This window comes from Calidris pugnax, unplaced genomic scaffold (assembly GCF_001431845.1).
Source record: "Calidris pugnax isolate Ruff unplaced genomic scaffold, ASM143184v1 scaffold42, whole genome shotgun sequence".
NCBI lineage: Eukaryota > Metazoa > Chordata > Aves > Charadriiformes > Scolopacidae > Calidris > Calidris pugnax.
In genome coordinates this window covers 13874115-13892864 of record NW_015090920.1, presented here as the reverse complement: position 1 = coordinate 13892864, position 18750 = coordinate 13874115, and the positions used below count along the sequence as shown (strand labels likewise).

The following is an 18750-nucleotide window of genomic DNA, read 5'->3' as shown; positions in this document are numbered from 1 at the left end:
CTGCCGCCGCTTCCGGGTCCGTGGTGAAGCCGCCGCGGAGGGCGATGGCGTAAGTGCGGGAGGGAGGGGGGAGCACGGGGCGGGGGTTGCCGTTTTCCCACCGGGCTGGGGCCCGCTTGAACGCGGTGCGGGGGCCGGTGCGGAGGGGTTGGCCCCGTCCGCCGTCGCTGGGCCTGTCAGGCCGCGCCGGTGGCGGCCTCCGTGAGGGAGCGAGCCCGCCGGTGGGGCGGCTCTGAGGGGCCGGGGGGGGGCAGCGGGCCGCCGTGCCAGGGGGCCACGCCTCCGGTGCTGAGGGGGAGGCGATCGTCGCCTGCTGCCTCCTCCGCCTTGTGTTACCGGTACCGGCGTGGCCCCCTTTCTCCGCCTACTCTCCTTGGAAGCGGCGTGAGAGGAACCCCCTCCGGTTTTACGGGTTCCTGCCTTTTTTATTTTTCTTTTTCCCCTCTTTGCGTCCGGCTTTTCTAGGTTAACGCCGTGCAGAAGGGGTGTGAGGTCAAGGGACAGGAGTTCAGGCGCTTCCAGTTTTGGTTTTGGCCTGGGAGGAAAGTTTCGCTTTTCCCTTTTCCCGGGCCGGTGGCAGACGGTCCCTGCCGGCCCCCCAGGCCCTCAGGGGGCTTTAGTGTACACAGCCGCACTGATTTAACACAAAGCACACCTGCTTTTTTTGGTGTGCCTAAAGCCGTGATGATAATGCGCTTGCACGTCCTATTGTCAATAAAAAAAAAATAAATCTGATATAATTAATTAATATAACATGCTTTAGCGTTTTAATACAGGGGAGGTGTAGTTTAGAGATCAGAATATAGCCAATATCCCCGTCATAATCGATATCTGGATTTGATTCCCATCTTAAGACACATTTCCACAGCAACCTTCACTAAACTTTGTGAAAACTTCCAAGGTTGGAAGTTTACTGCAATGGATGTATCTCCATATATAATTTGATCAGGTTTAATATGAAAAAGACCAATATTGTTGCCATGAGAGTTATTCTGTTGTGTCATTTAATTAGTTAACTCTAACAATAAGCTTAATTAGTTAACTCTAACAATAAGCTTTTCTTATTGTAGCAGAGCAGGTTTTTTCCTGGTTTTTATGTGCAAAATGATGACCAGATAAACAATATCTGGTTTACATTTTGGCAATTGAGAAGAAAAACTGGAGCATGGGGTAGCCCTCTTGTTGTAAAACTATGTTAATAAGTTCTTTCAAATAATCACTGGTAAAAACAGTAGTAAGGTCTGGTTAGGCAGTTGGTGATAAATGGATGTTCAGAGATGTTCGCTTAGGCATTAGGGTGTTTGCATGGCCTGAATTTGCACAATTTGACAGTGTCTTTGGACAAATTAATGCATGAGGTGATTTTGCTCTTCGTGAATTGTCTTGGATTGATTGGGTGGAGGTTCTTGCACGTCTGGAACTTGTCTAAGGAGAGGTCTAATCCTTATGTATGGCATGCTGAAGTAACTCGCCCCTTTTGGGCATGCTGTTAGAAAACTTTGGCATGTGAAATGTGCATCAGCTGCTCTTTGGTAATTGCCCTTTTGCATAGTTTTATCCTGTGGGAAATGGGCAAGAGTTTATTGCTCCTCGCTAGCAGTGTGCAGAGTTATCCTGTGTTTACGGTGGTGTTGAGATATCCCACCTCTTGCTAGTAAATTCTTATCTTCCTCTGTAGCATCTTATAGCACTTGTTGCTGCGCCAAAATCTTTGGATTCACTGCGGACTGGGCAGACACTAATAAAGACCTATATGTAGTTCACTTAAGGATGATGGTATATGTAGCCAGAAGACTGATTTTTAGTTTGATTTATGGCAGACTTACCCCTTTCTCCAAATTGTGGTGATGTGTCAGAGGAGAAATTTAGATGAAGTACTTCTGGAAAATTTTATGCATAAGGTGTAGAAGACTCAATTTCATAGGGTATTTCAGAGGTACAGTTTTTCAGAGTTGTATATATACATATATAAAATAAATATAAATATATATAATAAATATAAATATAACTACTGTATACATACAGTATTTCAGAGGTGTAGTTCAAATTAAAAAAAGGGAGGGGGGAAAAAAAAGAAGTCATGCCCTTGTTGTTGAGACCAGCCCCCAAAAGGAGTAATTAATTTTTTTCTAAATGGAGGACTGTGCATAAGGAAGTTCTTACTTATTTCTGTTGTTATGGACCTTAAGATTCTGTTGTTTGGAGGGTTTTTTTTTGGTTTTGTCCTTTTTTCCTTCTGCAGCATCAAAAGCTGGCAACGTAAGCAGGAAAACAACTCTCTCCCCTGAACAAGTTTGGGAAGTGAGGTTAAACAACAGATTTTTTTTATTTTTTAAAAATTAAAATGAAATGAACAGTCATCTAGAGTTCAGTTAGGCATTCCTATGCTAGCAGTTGAGTGATGCAAGGAGTACTGTATGTTGATTGCCATAGCAGGAGTTTGTCTTATTTCTTCTGTATTAAAACTAATGTCTTGTACTATGAAAAATAAATAAATAAAAATATTTCTCTTCTGCTGTCTTTGACACTGAATCAGTAAATACTAGACTTTTCTTCTGTTTGGGGTTTTTTTTTTCCCCTCCTGCTCTCAGAGGGGTGTTAATCTTTATTTATTAATTTACTGTAGGTGCTTCTCTAGTGGCTTCTATTTCTCTGTTAGGTGAAATGAATCTCATCAGGAAGGTTACTGTAAGAATTATTTTTATCTGGTGTTTTACGGTTCCTTTGAATATACTTTAATTTTTATTTAATTAATTTTTAAGTTAACATGTTATTTACTAACTTAAGCTACTGTAGTGCAAATTATGTTTAACTAAGGCTGTCCACACACCGGTTTATCTAGGTGTGACTCTCTTCTGTGCTCTGTTTTTAGTGCAGCTGTTTCCGCTGGAGGTTGTAGCAAGATTTCATTAGTATAATTAAAGCAGTAGTTTAGTTTGTTTACAGTTTACTGCTATTTTTACTTCAAGCGCGAGCAGAGGGGGAAGAAACTAGGTGTGAATCCTAGTTCTTTTTGTAAAAAAATAATAATAAAAAAAATTGCAAATCTTTAATTTGGTATAAGGTGTGGAGCCAGTGCAACATGTCAGATGGCAGAATTGCTGTGTGGGTGCTGTCATTGAGCTTATTCTTTTGTGTACACGTGTTTTTTTGAGAACAACTTCCCTTCTCTTCCTCTTTGCCTTGCTTGTTGATTAAAGAACAGCTGAGCTGAACTTCCTAGGCTGTGCTGGGCTGGGTTTGAAGTCTTCGGACCTAGCTGGCGTGTTTTGGGAAAGACGCCAAGGTTGGCAGCTTTTTGTTTTGTGAAATGTGCCTAATGTGTGTCTGGGTGCTGACAGTGTCATGATACTTTCAGAGGAAAATGCAGAGGAGTGGTGTTTACATTTGGGAGGCTCCTTTCTAATATTATTTAATTATTTAAAGCTCTGATTTCATAGCAGCTGTTGCTGGAGACCCTTTGAAAGAAAGTGATGGGGTGGGTAGGATGCAAAAATGGCACTTTACTTTTCTCTCAGGAACCACTGTGGGTCTGGCTCCTTTACTAGAGATGTGAAGCATCTAGTATTATCTAAATTCATTTATTTAGACTAAGGGGAATTACCTCCTGTTGTTTAATGTGTCATTTTGGGTGTAATTGTGACTCCATTGTCTTGTAATTGCTATACAAGTTGGGAGTTGAGTATCCTTAGAATGGTAGTTAACCTCTAATAACATAAATTAACATAAATTCGGTAAGTGCTTGATTTCTGTGAAGATCTGAGGAATATATCTGACAAATTTAAACTCCTGTTTTATTCCTCCCATGAATTCTAGTAATAATAAGGGCATTGGCTGTATCCATTATTTCCCTACCCCCTTCATAACTGTATAATACTGTTTCTTCTCAATATCGTGAAATGCTTGGGATTTTTCCCCACCTTTGGATACCAGTTTTATTCGGCTGTTTCTACAAGGTGTGCCAGAAAAAGAGTGTTACAAAGCATGCGATAAACAGACAGTTCTTCCTCCTCCTCTTGTGCAGCCCTGGACCCACGTTACCCTAATGCTCTCGGGCACTGGATAAAATGTCTGTTGCCTTCTTCCTCAGCTATAGGTACAGGACAGACCTTTCACGGGTGGACTGTTGGTCCCTAGGCTGCAGCTGCCTCTGCCAAGCAACTGCACTCTGGTCATTGAGAGCCCAGTGACCAGGCTTCTGTTGTAGTTTTTTTTGTGTCTGTGTCAACTCTTTCATGTATGCATGCTTGCTATAAATTTTTAATGACTTTGTTCAAGCAGAGGTTTGTTAACAGTGTGAAGTGTTAATGTGTCAGGCTGAGGTTAAAAGTAGTTTCCCTGTTTGATGCCATTGAAATGCGTTTCTAAAGATTTGAAGCAGCTTTTGAGTATTTGGCTTTTTAGGGACAGAATATTTGCTGTGAGAATTGGGTTGAGTTTGGAATACTGGAAGTGGGCTGGAAGTGAAGTGCATCCCTGCAGGATTGTAACATCACCTGCATCTTTTTACTACTGAGAAAAATGGATTAATATGTGACACAAGTAATTAAAGAAATTTTTGTAGAGTGTCCATGAAGTGTGTGTTTCTGCTATAAAGCAAGCCTGTCTGACCAGGAGGAGGAAATCTACAGCAATATTGAACTCTCACGTCTTCAAGCCAGTCCACTGTCTGCTTTGAACACACTAAGTGCTCTAAACATGCACAACCTGAAAAGCAGGCCCCAAGTATTTCAGTTTGGGCATCATAAATAAAGGATTGAGCCTTTATCTCTCCTTGCTTCAGGTATCTCATTTGCAGAAAGAAGATTACTCCCTGAAAGGACTACTGTGAAGATAAATATGAGTGGTGGGATTCTGACACTTGAGTGTCACAGAATCCTCCTCTTCTCCTGTCCTCCCAGGAGAAAGCTAATAGATTTTGTATGTATTAACATGTTATGTGCTAAATGAGAGCCATACTGAATAGTAAAGATATGCTTTACTAAAAAGTTTGGGGGGGAAGTGAAACAAAACACTTGTTAACACTTTCCGATTATGTTCTGGTGTGTTAACTGAAGTAGAGACCCTGAAAAAAAAAAATACAAAAAAGTGCAGAGAGGTAAACATGAAGTTCTGGGTTTCTCTTCTCTTAGGCGTGTTTTCTTTCTTATATTAGTGGAGCTGGTAAGAGTCAGTTTCCCACCCAAACTTAGGTCTCATGAGATTTTGAAAGGATACTGTTACTTCAGAAGAACAGAGTAGCAGTATGATGTAAATTACAAGTCAATCAACCTGTGGTTGGTGATCCTGGAGAGTGTAACAGCTGATGTTTTGTCTGATTGCAAAGTAATTTTGCCCCTAGGAATAAATGTAACAAAGGGTGGATGAGGGCAGGTAGCTGAGAGGTATGTAGGGTTTAAATCACAGAATCTTCATGACTGGAAAGGACCTCTGAGATCATGGAGTCCTAACCATATGCACACAAAAGACCCCCACTAGAGCATGCCATGAAGTGCCACATCTACATGCTTCTTAAATACCTCTGGAGATGGCGATTCAACCACCTGGGCAGGCTGTTCCAGTGCCTGACCACTCTTTCAGTAAAGTAATTCTTCCTAATATCTAATCTAAACCTCCCCTGCTGCAACTTCAGACCATTTCCTCTGCTCCTGTCATTATTCCCTTGGGAGAAGAGGCCGAATCTATGGATACAGTATGTAGGGCATGGAAGATGAAGGCAGATAGGTGCAGGACTGTCCACAGAACGTGCTGGTTACTGCAGGTAGCTAAGATCTGTCCTGAAAAGATTGTATCTCTTCCTCTGAATGATTATGATGATCCAGATCCTGCTTCCATCCCCCATGCTGTGTAAATGCACAAGGACACTGTAAACAGGGTGTACTACTTAAGTCTCTACATTCGTCCTCTTTCTGTTGCACTAATTCATATGGCCAAAATTGCTTTGTAATCTAAATGGATTAAGCACCTGCTTCCTTGGAGACACATACTGAGAACCCACATCTAGTGCTGCTGCTTGTTTCTGGGTGGTTACACTTTCATTGCCATCAGCCTCTTCCTCAGGTGACTTTATCAAGGATGAAGGGGGCCTGTCAGTGGTGCAGGGTGTTAAAGGTTCAGCTGTGGAGCTCCAAAATGATGTGTTGACACACATGATGACTGATGGCGAATGCCTGTGTTTATTTGCATGTGAAAAGGGAATGTATTCCAGGCTTTGAAAGACATCCAATTTATGGTTAGGGATAGTGGTGACCATAAATGATGAAGATAGTCTTTATTTAAATAAGTAACTATCAGGATCCCATGATTTGGAGTCTCTGAGTTGTCTTGCTACAGTCCTATTCAGAGCATAATGATGCTCTGATTGGGTGATAATTTCTTAGGAAAAAGTCACAGGTTGATTTATTGAGGGGTTAAATAGAGGTGGTGTTCATTAAGGTGGTAGGTGGTCCCCACCAATTAACAGCACTTCCACGGTGGTCTTGCTCACAGGAGAGTTGTCTCTTGCTAAGAAAGGGAAACAAACCCGAGTTATTTCTTCCTTTATGCTGAAAGTGTTCATTTTGGTTTCTCCAGTAACCCTGTCATTCATGGGCTCAAGGCTGTTAGAGGCTGCCCGCAGAGGCATCATCTGCTTCATAATACAAGTTGACACGTGCCTTTTTTATTAAGGTACTGTGAGTGTCTTAAAGCAAATCACGGTGCCATTATGTGATTTAATTTGCTGCTGTAACATCCCTTCTAAAACAAGGGCTTCTTTTTTTAAAGTGTGTGAATATGTGTGTGATGCTTATTATCCCTCTTTGCAGGGGAGCAAAGTTAGTTTCTTTATTGTCACTACTGGAAGCTTTTCCTGGTGTTTTGGTGATGAGGGGGTTTTTGTTGTTTGTTTCTTTCTTTCTGTTTATTGCTTTCATGTGTGTTTTCCTCCCCATTCTATTTCTTCTTAGGGGAGAGTCAGCAAACAAATCATTAGCACTTGTTCTTGGGACTCTACTCCTATTTTAGGTCAAAACATAGGCTCTTAGTTCATGGTGCTGCATTTACCCAAATACAGGGGAGAAACAAGCGCATTAAAGGCAGGTTTTTGTCAACTTCTCCTTCCACATTTTGTTTACAAGTTATAATAGTGAGTAGTATGGATATTGTGGGAAAAACTGTTAGTTTTATTGCTAACACTTCTAAATACTGACTCTTCCAAAGATGTTACCAGCTCAAAACTAAGATCTTACCATTACTTAGGTTTATGTTCTAGAGCTCTTGATGGAGAGCATCAAAGACTTAATTAAAAAAAAAAAAAAGGAAATAAAGCCTCATTTTTTTTTAGGGTTGAATACTGACAGGGTTGACAGGCTGCCAGAAGCTGGAAGGTGTTAAAAAAAAAAAAAGAAAAAGAAAAAAGGCAGAATTAATGCTTATCTTTCTGTAAGAAGGCTTGACAGATAACATCCAAGGGAGAAAACTTCAAATGAAACTAATGCAAGTAAAATACTGCTGTGTAATTACTTACGTTACTGAGTTGAGCTACTCCCTGGTAATCACACTTAATTAATATAACCCAGTTGCAAGATGATTTATAGGTGGTTTGAATAAGTATATAAGATCATAAGGACTGGTTTTCCGCTCTCTGTAAGAGACCGCTTGTGTAGTTGCTTTTTAATACAATGAAGCAAATCCATCCTAAAGAAAGAGAATTAATGGATGCAGTGGATTAGGAGGTTATGGGAATTTTCCATAGTTCCTGAAAGTGTCTACTTTGGCCTCTCCTTTTGTGGGGGCAGAGCGTTCAGGCTCATATTGGCTCATAATCACCTTTTTAACGTTAGAAGGCTTAATGTATTAAGCCTATTACTGTTACAGTACAACAGTTGTATAAATTTATTTGCTGTTATGGGCTGTACAGGGCATTCAAGGTACTAAGTTTGGAGAGTATTTTTTGGCATTTTGTTGATCTATAATCTGTTTTAGGGAGGCACATGCCTGGAAGCTCCGTTTGTTTCGGCAGAGGTGAATGGAAGTGTTTCTGGAGCTCTAGAGTAGAAGAAAGGGTAACCAAGAATCATGAAAATGTTATTGAAGGAATAAAACAAGGAAATTCATATTTGTGTGAAACAGACTGTTAGAGATTATTTAACATACTCATTTTTTTCCAAACTGTGCTGTGCTTATTACTCATTTTGGTTTTGATGTTGTTTTTTTTCCCCTTCAGTTCTATAGGTGCCGGTGCAAAAACAATTTAGCAATGGATCAAAGAAAAAATGATAGTTTTGTCCCAAGTATCACGCAATTGGAAGACTTCCTAACAGAACATGACTCCAATGTTGTTTGGCTGTTAGTAGGTAAGGTGAATCTATTCGGTTTTGTTTAAATGTTTTTTTTTTTTTGTGAGCACTTTTAAACATGCTTTTCTAAATGCTGGCATACCAATATTGAATTTCTTACCAAATTACATCAAAACATTGAAAATAAGTTTTTATTTGTCATACAACTGTTTAGTGAGGTATGGTAATGCTACTTAAGTAATTCAGAAAGGAAAAAAAAAGTAGAACTATTTCCAATACTAATGGAACTGCAACACTTGGGAGATAAGTCCAGTGTGTAAGGGATGGTGCTCTACAGCTGCAGCTCTGCAAAATAACTCAGTCAGAACTTCTCTCCATGAAAGAAGTTTTTTCTAACACCAAAGTAATCTAGTGATTAACTGTAATACCATAACAAAAGATTAGCATTGTAGCATGTCAGGCAGATACAATAACTTCGTTACACCAATATGTACATATCTGCCCTTTAATATGGTATAGTTTGAATAGTGATATAAAGATTTTTGTGTTTAATGACATAAATTCTAGAATAAATTGTGTGCCACAAATAAGCCTTTAAACCAAACTATCGTGTACTTGGTTATGGTCTGTTCCTGTAAATGTGCCTGACTTAGGTATGCTAATTTTTTTATAACACTAGTGCTATTGTTTATATTTGTGTGTAGGTAATTCTATGCGCTAGGGGAGGTTCAAATTGGATATTAGGAAAAATTTCTACACTGAAAGGGTTATTAAGCATTGGAATCAGCTGCCCGGGGAAGTGGTTGAGGCACCATCCCTGGAGGTATTTAGAAGTCGGGTTGACTTAGTGCTTAGTGACATGGTTTAGTGATGGCTTTTTTATCAGAGATAGGTTGATGGTTGGACTAGGTGATCTTAAAGTTCCCTTCAAACCTAGACAATTCTATGATTTTCTGAATCTACAAACAGATAAGTCAAGGACAGGAAAATAAAAATTAAGTTATATGCAGGTCCAGATGAGAGTATTAGAAGCGTGTGATGAATTTGGACTTTTCCAAAGGTAGATAATACCTGCTTTTCAGGTTTGATTCTTAGACCTGGAGTGAGGTGCAGCACAGGAAAAATAGTGTTATTATCTGATTTCTGGGAAGTTAAAGTTTGTCTGGCTATTGATGTACTCAAATTATTTTTCAGTAGGCTAAACTGAATGAAAAGAACACAGGCCAATTAGCTGAAGGTGCTTTCTGAATATAATTTATTTCACTTTTAATATGTTGACATGGAAAGTTCGTACTTAAGATGAAATTCTAAGCGTAATCAGGATGAAAATACGGGAACTCACCATGCTGATAGTTGCTTATGGTAAAATGTGGAACAGATCTCAAAAATCTGTCTCCAAAAGCTTTTACTTGAGACTTAGAGATGTTCAGGTCTTTCACCAAAGAATAAAAGTGTCAGTTTGCAGCCTGCAGAATTTTCTTTCTGTTGTTTTCCCTCTCTGCACTGGAGTCTTAGAGCAAACTATTAGTAATTCTATTTGGAAAGTGTGTAGGATATAAGCAATTCCATGTAAGAGCTATAATTTAAACCAAAAGCTTTGCTTAGCTTTCTTATTTGCCTCAATATATTGAACTTAAAAATTTCTGTTCCACAGAATGGTGGCTGGAACTTCAAGAAATAATAGTCTATCCCCTTTTTCTATGGGCAGAACGATTTATATACAAATACGCAGTTTGGGTAGCTGCTGATCTCTTTAGTCCTAAGAACACAACACAAAAAGCTGGGTAGCCTCCTATTATCACAAGGTTTGGATAGAAACATATTGAAGTAATAATTATTAACTGACCCAGTTTCAGCCAGCCATGCCTCTTTTTCTTTCACCTGCTGACCTATGGCATCCTGTTATAAGAGAATAAAAAAAGATGTCAACAGTTTTTTTCTCCTGAATCCTGAAGCAGCTAACTATTGATCCCAGAAAAATCACATACAGTAAAAGTTTCCAAATGTAATTTCCAAAAATTTCCAAAATGTAGTTTGAGTGAAGAGGCTTTTAAAATCAAGAATATAGTAATGAGATGAATAGAGTTTATGGTATCTGTCACTTAATAGCAGAGACTAATTTTGGTGAGGGAAAAGAAAAGGCAAAGGATGAGACTAGTGGCAAAATCAGTGGATTAGGACCATAGTGCCTGGAAACTGCACTGGTTTGCTGGTTTTTCTCAGTATATGTCACCGTAAGAGGGTACCTTCTTGGCTGTAGGTATCTAGAAGTTAAGTGCATAGTTGAACTTTAATCTCCACTTACCTTTTATTGCTGGAACAAGACCCTTTGGGTGTGAGTCATTCCAGCTTTCTCCCTACTTTGATAGAGGACCATCAGTGAGTAGCTTACTCACGTGAAAGCAAGGGGAGGTAAACGCTGTCCTTGGAGCGTGCCTTCACCGAGTGCAAAGAGCAGTTTCTTTCCTGGGGTGTAGCTTTAACCCTCTCTACCTTGTTCCTGTGTAATCACCCCCACAAATTTGATTTGATTTACATGTCAAGCAGCTTACCTGCCCTAGTGTGTGAGCTACTTGAATTTTGGCCACACTGATTCCATTTTCCAATAAGGAAAAGTCATGCAAGTCTTTCTCTTCTGCCTTCTCCGTATCTTTCAACAAAGCACAGGCATTGTTACAAGGCAGTGAAGCAATTTTTTCTGGGTTGTATTTGGTTGGGTTTTTTGGATTTTTTTTTTGGAGTAATAATCTGAACTCTGTGCAGAGTATAAGTGTGGTACCCATATGGCTTTCTGCACTTCCAATTTCCCATAAAGGCACAATAAATCTGAGTTTTTCAGCATGAGGAGTATACATAAATGAAAAATCTCTTTTACAAAGTTCAGTTAGTATAATGAGTAGAGATACCTCAAATACAAAAAATGCTTTCTTTTCTACTCTGTTTTGGATGAAACTGAATGGTAATTATCAGTAAAGGGAATTAGAACTAGTCCATTCCCTGGCAGTCACATTCCTTTTGGGTTTGTCCTTCTGGAAGCTTTGAGAACCCTTGTAGTTAGAAATAGGTTACTACTTCTTAATCAACTAAAGTAAAATTTACTTTGGGGATTAGCAGACCTAATTTTTTAAATTCCATGCTTGAACTGTTGACAGATTTCTGCTAACCCAAGTACTGGTACATTTCTCTCTGGATACAACAACTTAGGAAAAGACTTCAGATGTGACAGTGTTGTTTCCTGTGTTTAAGATATGAAAGTTTAAGTTACAGTTCATGGGTTTGGAGAAGGGTGGAGAAGTAATACAGGATGACTTTTGTGGCATTATTTTTTTGGAAGTTTTGAAATAATGCATGTTATGATTTGACCTATGAAATTTAACTTATTGGATGATATATGTAATAAAATGTCTGGTGCCTTTTGCAGGTCCCCTGGAGGACAGGGTTTTTTGTAGTAGGGAATAGAAAAGCAGTGAAGAATCTATATTTTTCTGAATTTCCCGTTTCCCCTTCTTTTTTTCTTGCCATCTGTTCACAGCCTTCTCACACCATCTCTCTGAAAACACCCATTAAAACATCCCATCAATTTCAAAATTTTTTTGAGAGTAGGAAGAACACTGTTATGCTTTATTGTCTTAATAGGTAAGGCTTTTATCTAGGTCAGCATACTTTAAAAAATATTTTAATTCATTTTAATCTTTCAACAGCGACAATATTGTCTTGTGGATGGATTATCTACCTAACTTATTATAATTCCCGGAACATTGGACTCATTTTAACGTTGGTTCTTAACAGATTATATAAACATGGCTACATCCATATTGGTAAGTTCTCATTACTGTAATGCTGCTGTTTATCTACTGCTTTTTATTACACCTCAATTTGCTAAAAACACAAATTAAAATCAAATTGTTCTTTTGTTATAGTAATTTGAAAATGATCATGGGTTTAATTTAAGAAGAAAAGAAGTGCAATATCATGCTTTAGGGGATGATTCTTGGTGTAGGAAGAAAAACATCCCCCTTTTTCATTGAAGTGTCTCATTATTTTATATTACAATTCACTTGAGAGTTTTTTTTAATTTTAAGTTGTGTTTACTTTTTTTGTTTGTATACTTTCTGTACTTTAAATCTGTGTATTTTCCATTACCTCTTTTTCAAAACTCTGTAATCATAATGGTTAGTGTCATAGAATCATAGGATAGTTTGGGTTGGAAGGGACCTTTAAAGAAGGTCTAGTCCAACCCACCTGCAATGAGCAGGGACATCTTCCACTAGACTAGGTTGCTCAGAGCCCCATCCAATCTGACCTTGAAGTTTCCAGGAATGGGGCATCGACCACCTCTTTGGACAACCTGTTCCAGTCTTCCACCACCCTCGTTGTAAGAAAATTCTTCCTTATATCTAGTCTAAAATTCTCTTTTAGTTTAAAGGCATTACCCCTTGTCCTTTTGCAACAGGCCCTGCTAAAAAAGTTTGTCCCCATCTCTCCTGTATGTCCCCTTTAGGTACTGAAAGGCTGCAATAAGGTCTCCCTCGAGACTATTTGTCTTGTCGTTTTTGTGGCCCTCCTCTGGACCTGCTCCAACAGGTCCATCTTTCCTGTGCCGAGGGCTCTAGAGCTGGGTGCAGTATTCCAGGTGGGGTCTCACCAGAGCAGAGTAGAGAGGAATCTAGTTTTGAGATTATCTGCTCAAATCTAATTCCTAGGAATCTGGAAAACTGGCGTGACAGGCAGAATCACCTCCCTCAGCCTGCTGGCTGTGCTTCCTTTGCAGTCTAGGATGTGGTTGGCCTTCTGGGCTGTGAGTGCACATTGTTGGCTCATGTCCAGCTTTTCATCCACCAGCACCCCCTAGTCCTTCTCCTCAGCGCTACTCTCAATTCCTTCATCTTCCAGCCAGTATGGATGCTGGGGGTTGCCCTGGCCCAGGTGCAGGAACTTGCACTAGGCCTTGTTGAACCTTATGAGGTTCACACAGGCCCACTTCTTGAGCTTCTCCACATCCCTCTGGATGGTATTCTGTCCCTCCAATGTGTCAGCCATACCACCCAGCTTGCTGTGATCTGCAAACTTGCTGAGGGTGCACTCAATCCCACTGTCTATGTCACTGAAGTTATTCAACAGTACTGGTCCCAATATGGATCCCTCAGGGACACCACTTGCCACCGATCTCCAGCTGGACGCTGAGCCGTTGACCCCTACCCTCTGAATGTGACCATCCAACCAATTCCTCATCCACTGAACAGTCCACCCATCACATTTGTATTTTTCCTCAGTCTTCCATGGAACCTGCCTGATCTGCTTCTGAATTTGTCTCATAGTTTGGTGTTAAGGGGTGCAACTTCCCACTTCCCTGCACCTTTGAGGCTGGTTTTACGGGATCTGAAGTGTGGGTAGCAACTGCTGGAGTGGGTTCAGAGGGGCACAGTAGCCTTTACTCTCTGTTATGGCAGTATCCTTGCTTTCTAAATAAGCTGTCAGAACAACTAGTCATGTTAATCCATACTGGGACGGTGATGTGTAGAATTTATACTGGCTAGAACATTTGCATCAAAATCCATTAACTTTTTTTTTTAGACATTTTTGAATAAAAGAGGTCAGTGCAAATCACTTGGGCACTCACCCACATTACAAAAATATCTGGTGCTGAGCCACAGAGGGCTGTATCCCCCAACCTCACTCTGATCACACTTCTAATTTTCTTTCATTTACTCTTCCATGCCTTTCTCTGTCTGACTCCCAGAGTAACAATGACTTTAGTTCTGGACCTTTTCTGGAACTATTGATCATAAATGTAATCAAAACGCAAAAATAAAAAATCCCACCCACAGTTGCCTGCCAAAGAGACTCCTGCAATAATTTGCTTATGTCCTCAAGAATTTTAGAACTGTAATCCAAACCATCTTCAAATGCAGCTTTTTGAACAGCAATATAGATGAAAAACTTATTGGCTGCTACACTTGATCTATAGGCTTTTATTAAAATTTCTCGATGAAATTGCTATTAAGTAAAGGCAGCTGGACATAGCTGGCCAAATATATGGTGTTCTTTTTAAACTTAATCAGTAAGAAGAACATAACATTAATTAAATCTCATGATGTACAGCTTGGTTTCAATCGATTAATGTTGATTTTTTAATTTTTTTTTTTTTAATCAGGTTTTACTTAATTTTCTGTGGATGAGGTGTAAAGGCTTAGGAAAAATATGGACTATTGCATTACCTGCTGGTCTTTTCATGCTTGTTAATCCTTTCTGCTGTAAACACAATTTGTCATAATAATTGGACTGAAAACCTTATAGCCATTTTATCTTGAAAAATTAATTTTTCAGGAATCCATATTTTGCTAATTATAGTCCTGCATACAATGGCTTGATACTACAAGTGTTCCAAATAGCTTTCCTAACTCTTTTCACAAGCGTCGCAAAGCACCTGAATGTTCCTGAGTGACTCGTGGCTCTCAGGGCTTGGTTGTATTTCTGGGTGGTGCCAAACCCAGCATCTTTTAGAGTTGTCTTGTATGTTCTGAATCTCTGACTTCCCTTCTCCTCTGAAAGTCGGTGTGTGTTCATAGGGAGAACTCAAGATACCCAGTAAACCCATTTCAGATAATTGAATACTATATTCTTCCTGTTCAGAAAGTAAAGCATCAACAACTTTAGGCTAATGTCTGATAAACACTTTTTTTCACACTAGGTTCCTTTTCGTTCTCTGTGCTGTCTGGAAAAGTCATGGTTCGTGAAATCTATTTCATCACAGAAGACATGTCTATCAGGTACAAATTTGCAATGGACTTGCTCTTCTAAATAGCGATTTCATTCATTACATTCAGTAAATGTATATGTCTAAATAACATATCAAAATGCTGTCTAACAAATAAGCCATGAATATATTTATAAATTTTAAAAATAAACTGACTCTTTTGATAGCAGTATTTAGACATTCTTAGAGACTTGTTAGCTCATTTGCTCTTTGAGCATTACCAATTGGAAGTGAGTACTGGAGAAGATTCTGGTTGTCCTTAATATTTGTAAAAGAAAACACTTCAGAGTTTGAAGGAGAACTGTTTTCTCATTAATGTCTTTCAGTCCCTCAAGCTCCCCCTCTAAATCTGGAAGATTCATTTTGGCCAAGCGGTTTGCATTTATTTACTGGAATCGAGAATAATTTGTGTCTTGAACCACACACTAGCAAACAGTTTGTCATTTTGATTCTTGCTGTTAAATTTGGAAAGGCTTGAGAAGGCAATGGATACGGAGTTATATACAAGTTTCAGCTAATGCAGTAATCGTATATTGTACTGTATGCTTTATGCAGTAATGCTTTAATATTGCTTGTACAATACTGCAGCTGCAGATCTCTGCACTGCGTAAGGCAACGTGTCATGCAGCTGCATGCAGGATTTTGGATTATCACTCTTTTAACTTCTGTTTTATCTGATTTTATTTGATTTAGAATTCAAGATGGATTTATCATATTTCGCTGGTGGAAGATGTACAACCCTAAGCAGAAACAGCATGGTAGGTTTCTCAAAAAGTTTTCAAAGTTTAAGTTTGCAGGTAGCCTATAGAAAAATAATTCATTTGTACAATCGCATGCATGTGAATGGATTTGTTAATATGTACCTGAAGTACATTGAAACAGAAGGTACGGGTTCTTTTAACTGGCTGATCTGTGTAGACAATACAATGAAATACAGGATTCTTTATCAGGGACTTGAGCCCTTCTGAAGACAAACCATTAACCTTAATAGTAGCCTTCATTTGCTGTAGTCTCAGCATAATTGACCCTGTATTGAAGTTTATAACTTTGATAAATAGAGACTTCTTATGTTCTGAAAGTGATTTTACTTTTTGAGTTTGTGTCGTGCTGTCAGTATTTTACCAGAAGCACTAAGGCATGGGATGTTCTTTAGTATTTGATAACTCTCTGTCTTGATGACATCTGTAGTTATAGAAGTGGGAAAGCGTGAAAAATTCATTTCTTTTTCTTCCTTATCTCTGGCTGAGGAAGGACGATTAACACCGGATGCAAGAGATTAATTGTATCTGCAGAAAACCCTGAGGAAACATAAGTAGCCTTGTGATGTGTGCTTAGTCACTTAAAGGTTTATAATCCGGTTGAATGAGTCTCAGGTCCTGTCTGTCGTGACTTTTGAAGCGTCACAGCTCCATTGCTAATTCAAGGAGGTCCAGAAATGGCAGCTGTCTACAGTTGAGGAGGGCACTGATTGAGAGGGTCATTGAACTTTGGAGGGCTTTTTTTTTTCCCATGTCCCCTTTGGAAGTGGCCTTTGGTGTGAAGCCTCTTAGACTTGTCAGCAAGCTGGTACAGCTGTTGCTCTGTCAGCACCAACTCGGCAGTGGCAGGAGCACTGCATACGTGTTATGCAGGTAAATACAAGGCACTGTTCGAGATAGTGATATGACTTAAGAAGAGTTGCTCACTTCTTTTTATTGAGGCATTACTAAGCTTTTGAGGTGACAGGACACAATTCAAGTTCTTTACACCATAAGAAGACTAATTCAAAAAGTGGAATCTAGATTAGATTTTTCCAACCATGGGTTATTGTCCAACAGATTTTCATAGAATTTTCTTCGTCTGCTAGTTAAGACATATTTCTTTAGTGGCTCACAGAATGAAAAAATGAATTGAACTTAATGCAATCAAGACAGTTGTCTGTCTTTTATGGTGATATTTTTGCTTGGCAGTATTGCAAGGCTTTAATCTTTTCTGCTGGCGTTTAAGGCGGCAGAATTAGTGGACAAATAATCCAAGTAACCAAGGAGGTCAGAGGTGTATAGGTCTGACAACAAAGTCACGTGAATAAAATAATCTCTTAAATAATTACTTGTTTATACTAGGCATGTCATACCAGTCTTGAAAGAACTTGATAGAAAAAGTCAAGTATGTGGGTTGTTCTCCTGCCTTGAGTGTTAAGGTAAACCATACTGGGATTTGAGAGTTGGTTTTGTACATACTTGAGACATGAAAGTGGTTTAGGAACAAAAGTCGGAGGATTTTGTTGTGAATAGGGGACACTCAGATGTCTTGGCTTAGATGCCACAGCAGATTATCAATTTTCATGTTGTAAAACCATATCCCATAGTAGAGATACTGTTTGAAGGAGGAATGCTGCTTTGAGAGCCAGTTCCTTTACTTTTTATTGTCAGGGGGCACTTACTTCATGTTTCAGTTTGGTTTTATTTAGTGAGTATATGTTGAATTGTTTGGGTAGGTGTGATACAAACATTTGAAAAACTAATAAATAAACAATACATCTTGATTAAACTCTGTAGGAACCAAATGTCAAAACCTTGACTGTATTAGTCACCTTGATTCCAACGAGTGTTGATAAAATTTCAGTGTTTTGCTATCAATCTGGCAGTTACTTTTACATGACTTACATGCTTCTCTGAATCATTTAACTATACGATATTCAGATGTGCTTGTTGCTTTTTCTTGGCTTTTTTTTTTCCAGAAGTGTCAGGCAACCGAATTGGTGTGTGGAGGTCAAATATTATTTTTGTTATTACGAAAAAGAGATGGTTGTCTCTGTAAATCTCCTTTAAATAAATGAATTACTGCATATGATTTAATTTAGTTAATAAAGTCTAATGCTTTCCTCCAGGAATTGAAAAATTACATTTATTTGTGTTCTTGATGATACTGAGATCTCCCAGGTGAACAATTGTGTATCCAAGTCTTTGTCCATGTCATCCTTTGCCTATATCTTATTGATGCAAGTTAACATTACCAACTAACAGATTTGATAGTGCTTTTATGAAAACAGGAAGGAACTGAAACTGGCTCATTAACTTTTTTTCTGTCTCCTGTTCAAGAAAACTGTGATGTCAGTGCTTTCTGGAGACTTAGTATTCTTTTTTTTTTTTAATAATGATACGGAAATTTCTGGTAATTTAGATGTGAGGGGTAAAAGGTGGGTTGCTGTTGATGTACAGAGTGTTGTACAGGTACATAGCATCGGGGAACAGATGAATCTGTTAGCAAAGAGGGTACATTTAATAAAGCAGGTGTCTCTAAACTGTGGTTTTTGGGCAGCTGCATTTCTTCTCTTGACCCTGACCGCAGCAGCAGCGGTGTTCACTCTGACTTCTTAATTTCTGGTGTCTATGGGTAGTGTTGCCTTCAGTTTATACCCCCTGAGTTACAGGTTGGGGACTGCTGTAATAACCATTGATGCTTCAGCTTCCAAAAGTCTCTTTGACTTAGAAAGGCCAGATCAGGTTTTAGAGCAGCTCAGGTCTCTAGAGTGAATGTGTAACGGGCACTCTTTCAACTGGGTAATTAGGGGGAAATTATGTGATCTTTTTTCTTGCATTAAGTACATAATTAGGTCAAACTATCTAAGGCAAAAGTATGTCAAAGTATGTCACAAACAGCTCTGTCTGTGATCAGCAAACGTTAAACTAGTTTTTAAGGATCAGAGTCAAGCTGATATTACAGTTAAAATTT

At 39.0% G+C, this 18750-nt stretch overlaps 1 protein-coding gene across 1 annotated transcript in view; it reads left to right on the top strand.

The window, feature by feature from the left end:
* Positions 1-6: 6 nt before the first annotated feature.
* Positions 7-18750, top strand: part of KIAA1109 (KIAA1109 ortholog) — a 116771-nt gene continuing 98027 nt past the window's right edge. The window contains exons 1-5 of the mRNA XM_014949955.1: positions 7-49; positions 8207-8336; positions 11981-12097; positions 14971-15049; positions 15730-15794. Coding sequence (XP_014805441.1) covers positions 8240-8336; positions 11981-12097; positions 14971-15049; positions 15730-15794 — 358 coding nt within the window. The 5' untranslated portion in view covers positions 7-49; positions 8207-8239. The remainder of the gene's footprint in view (positions 50-8206; positions 8337-11980; positions 12098-14970; positions 15050-15729; positions 15795-18750) is intronic.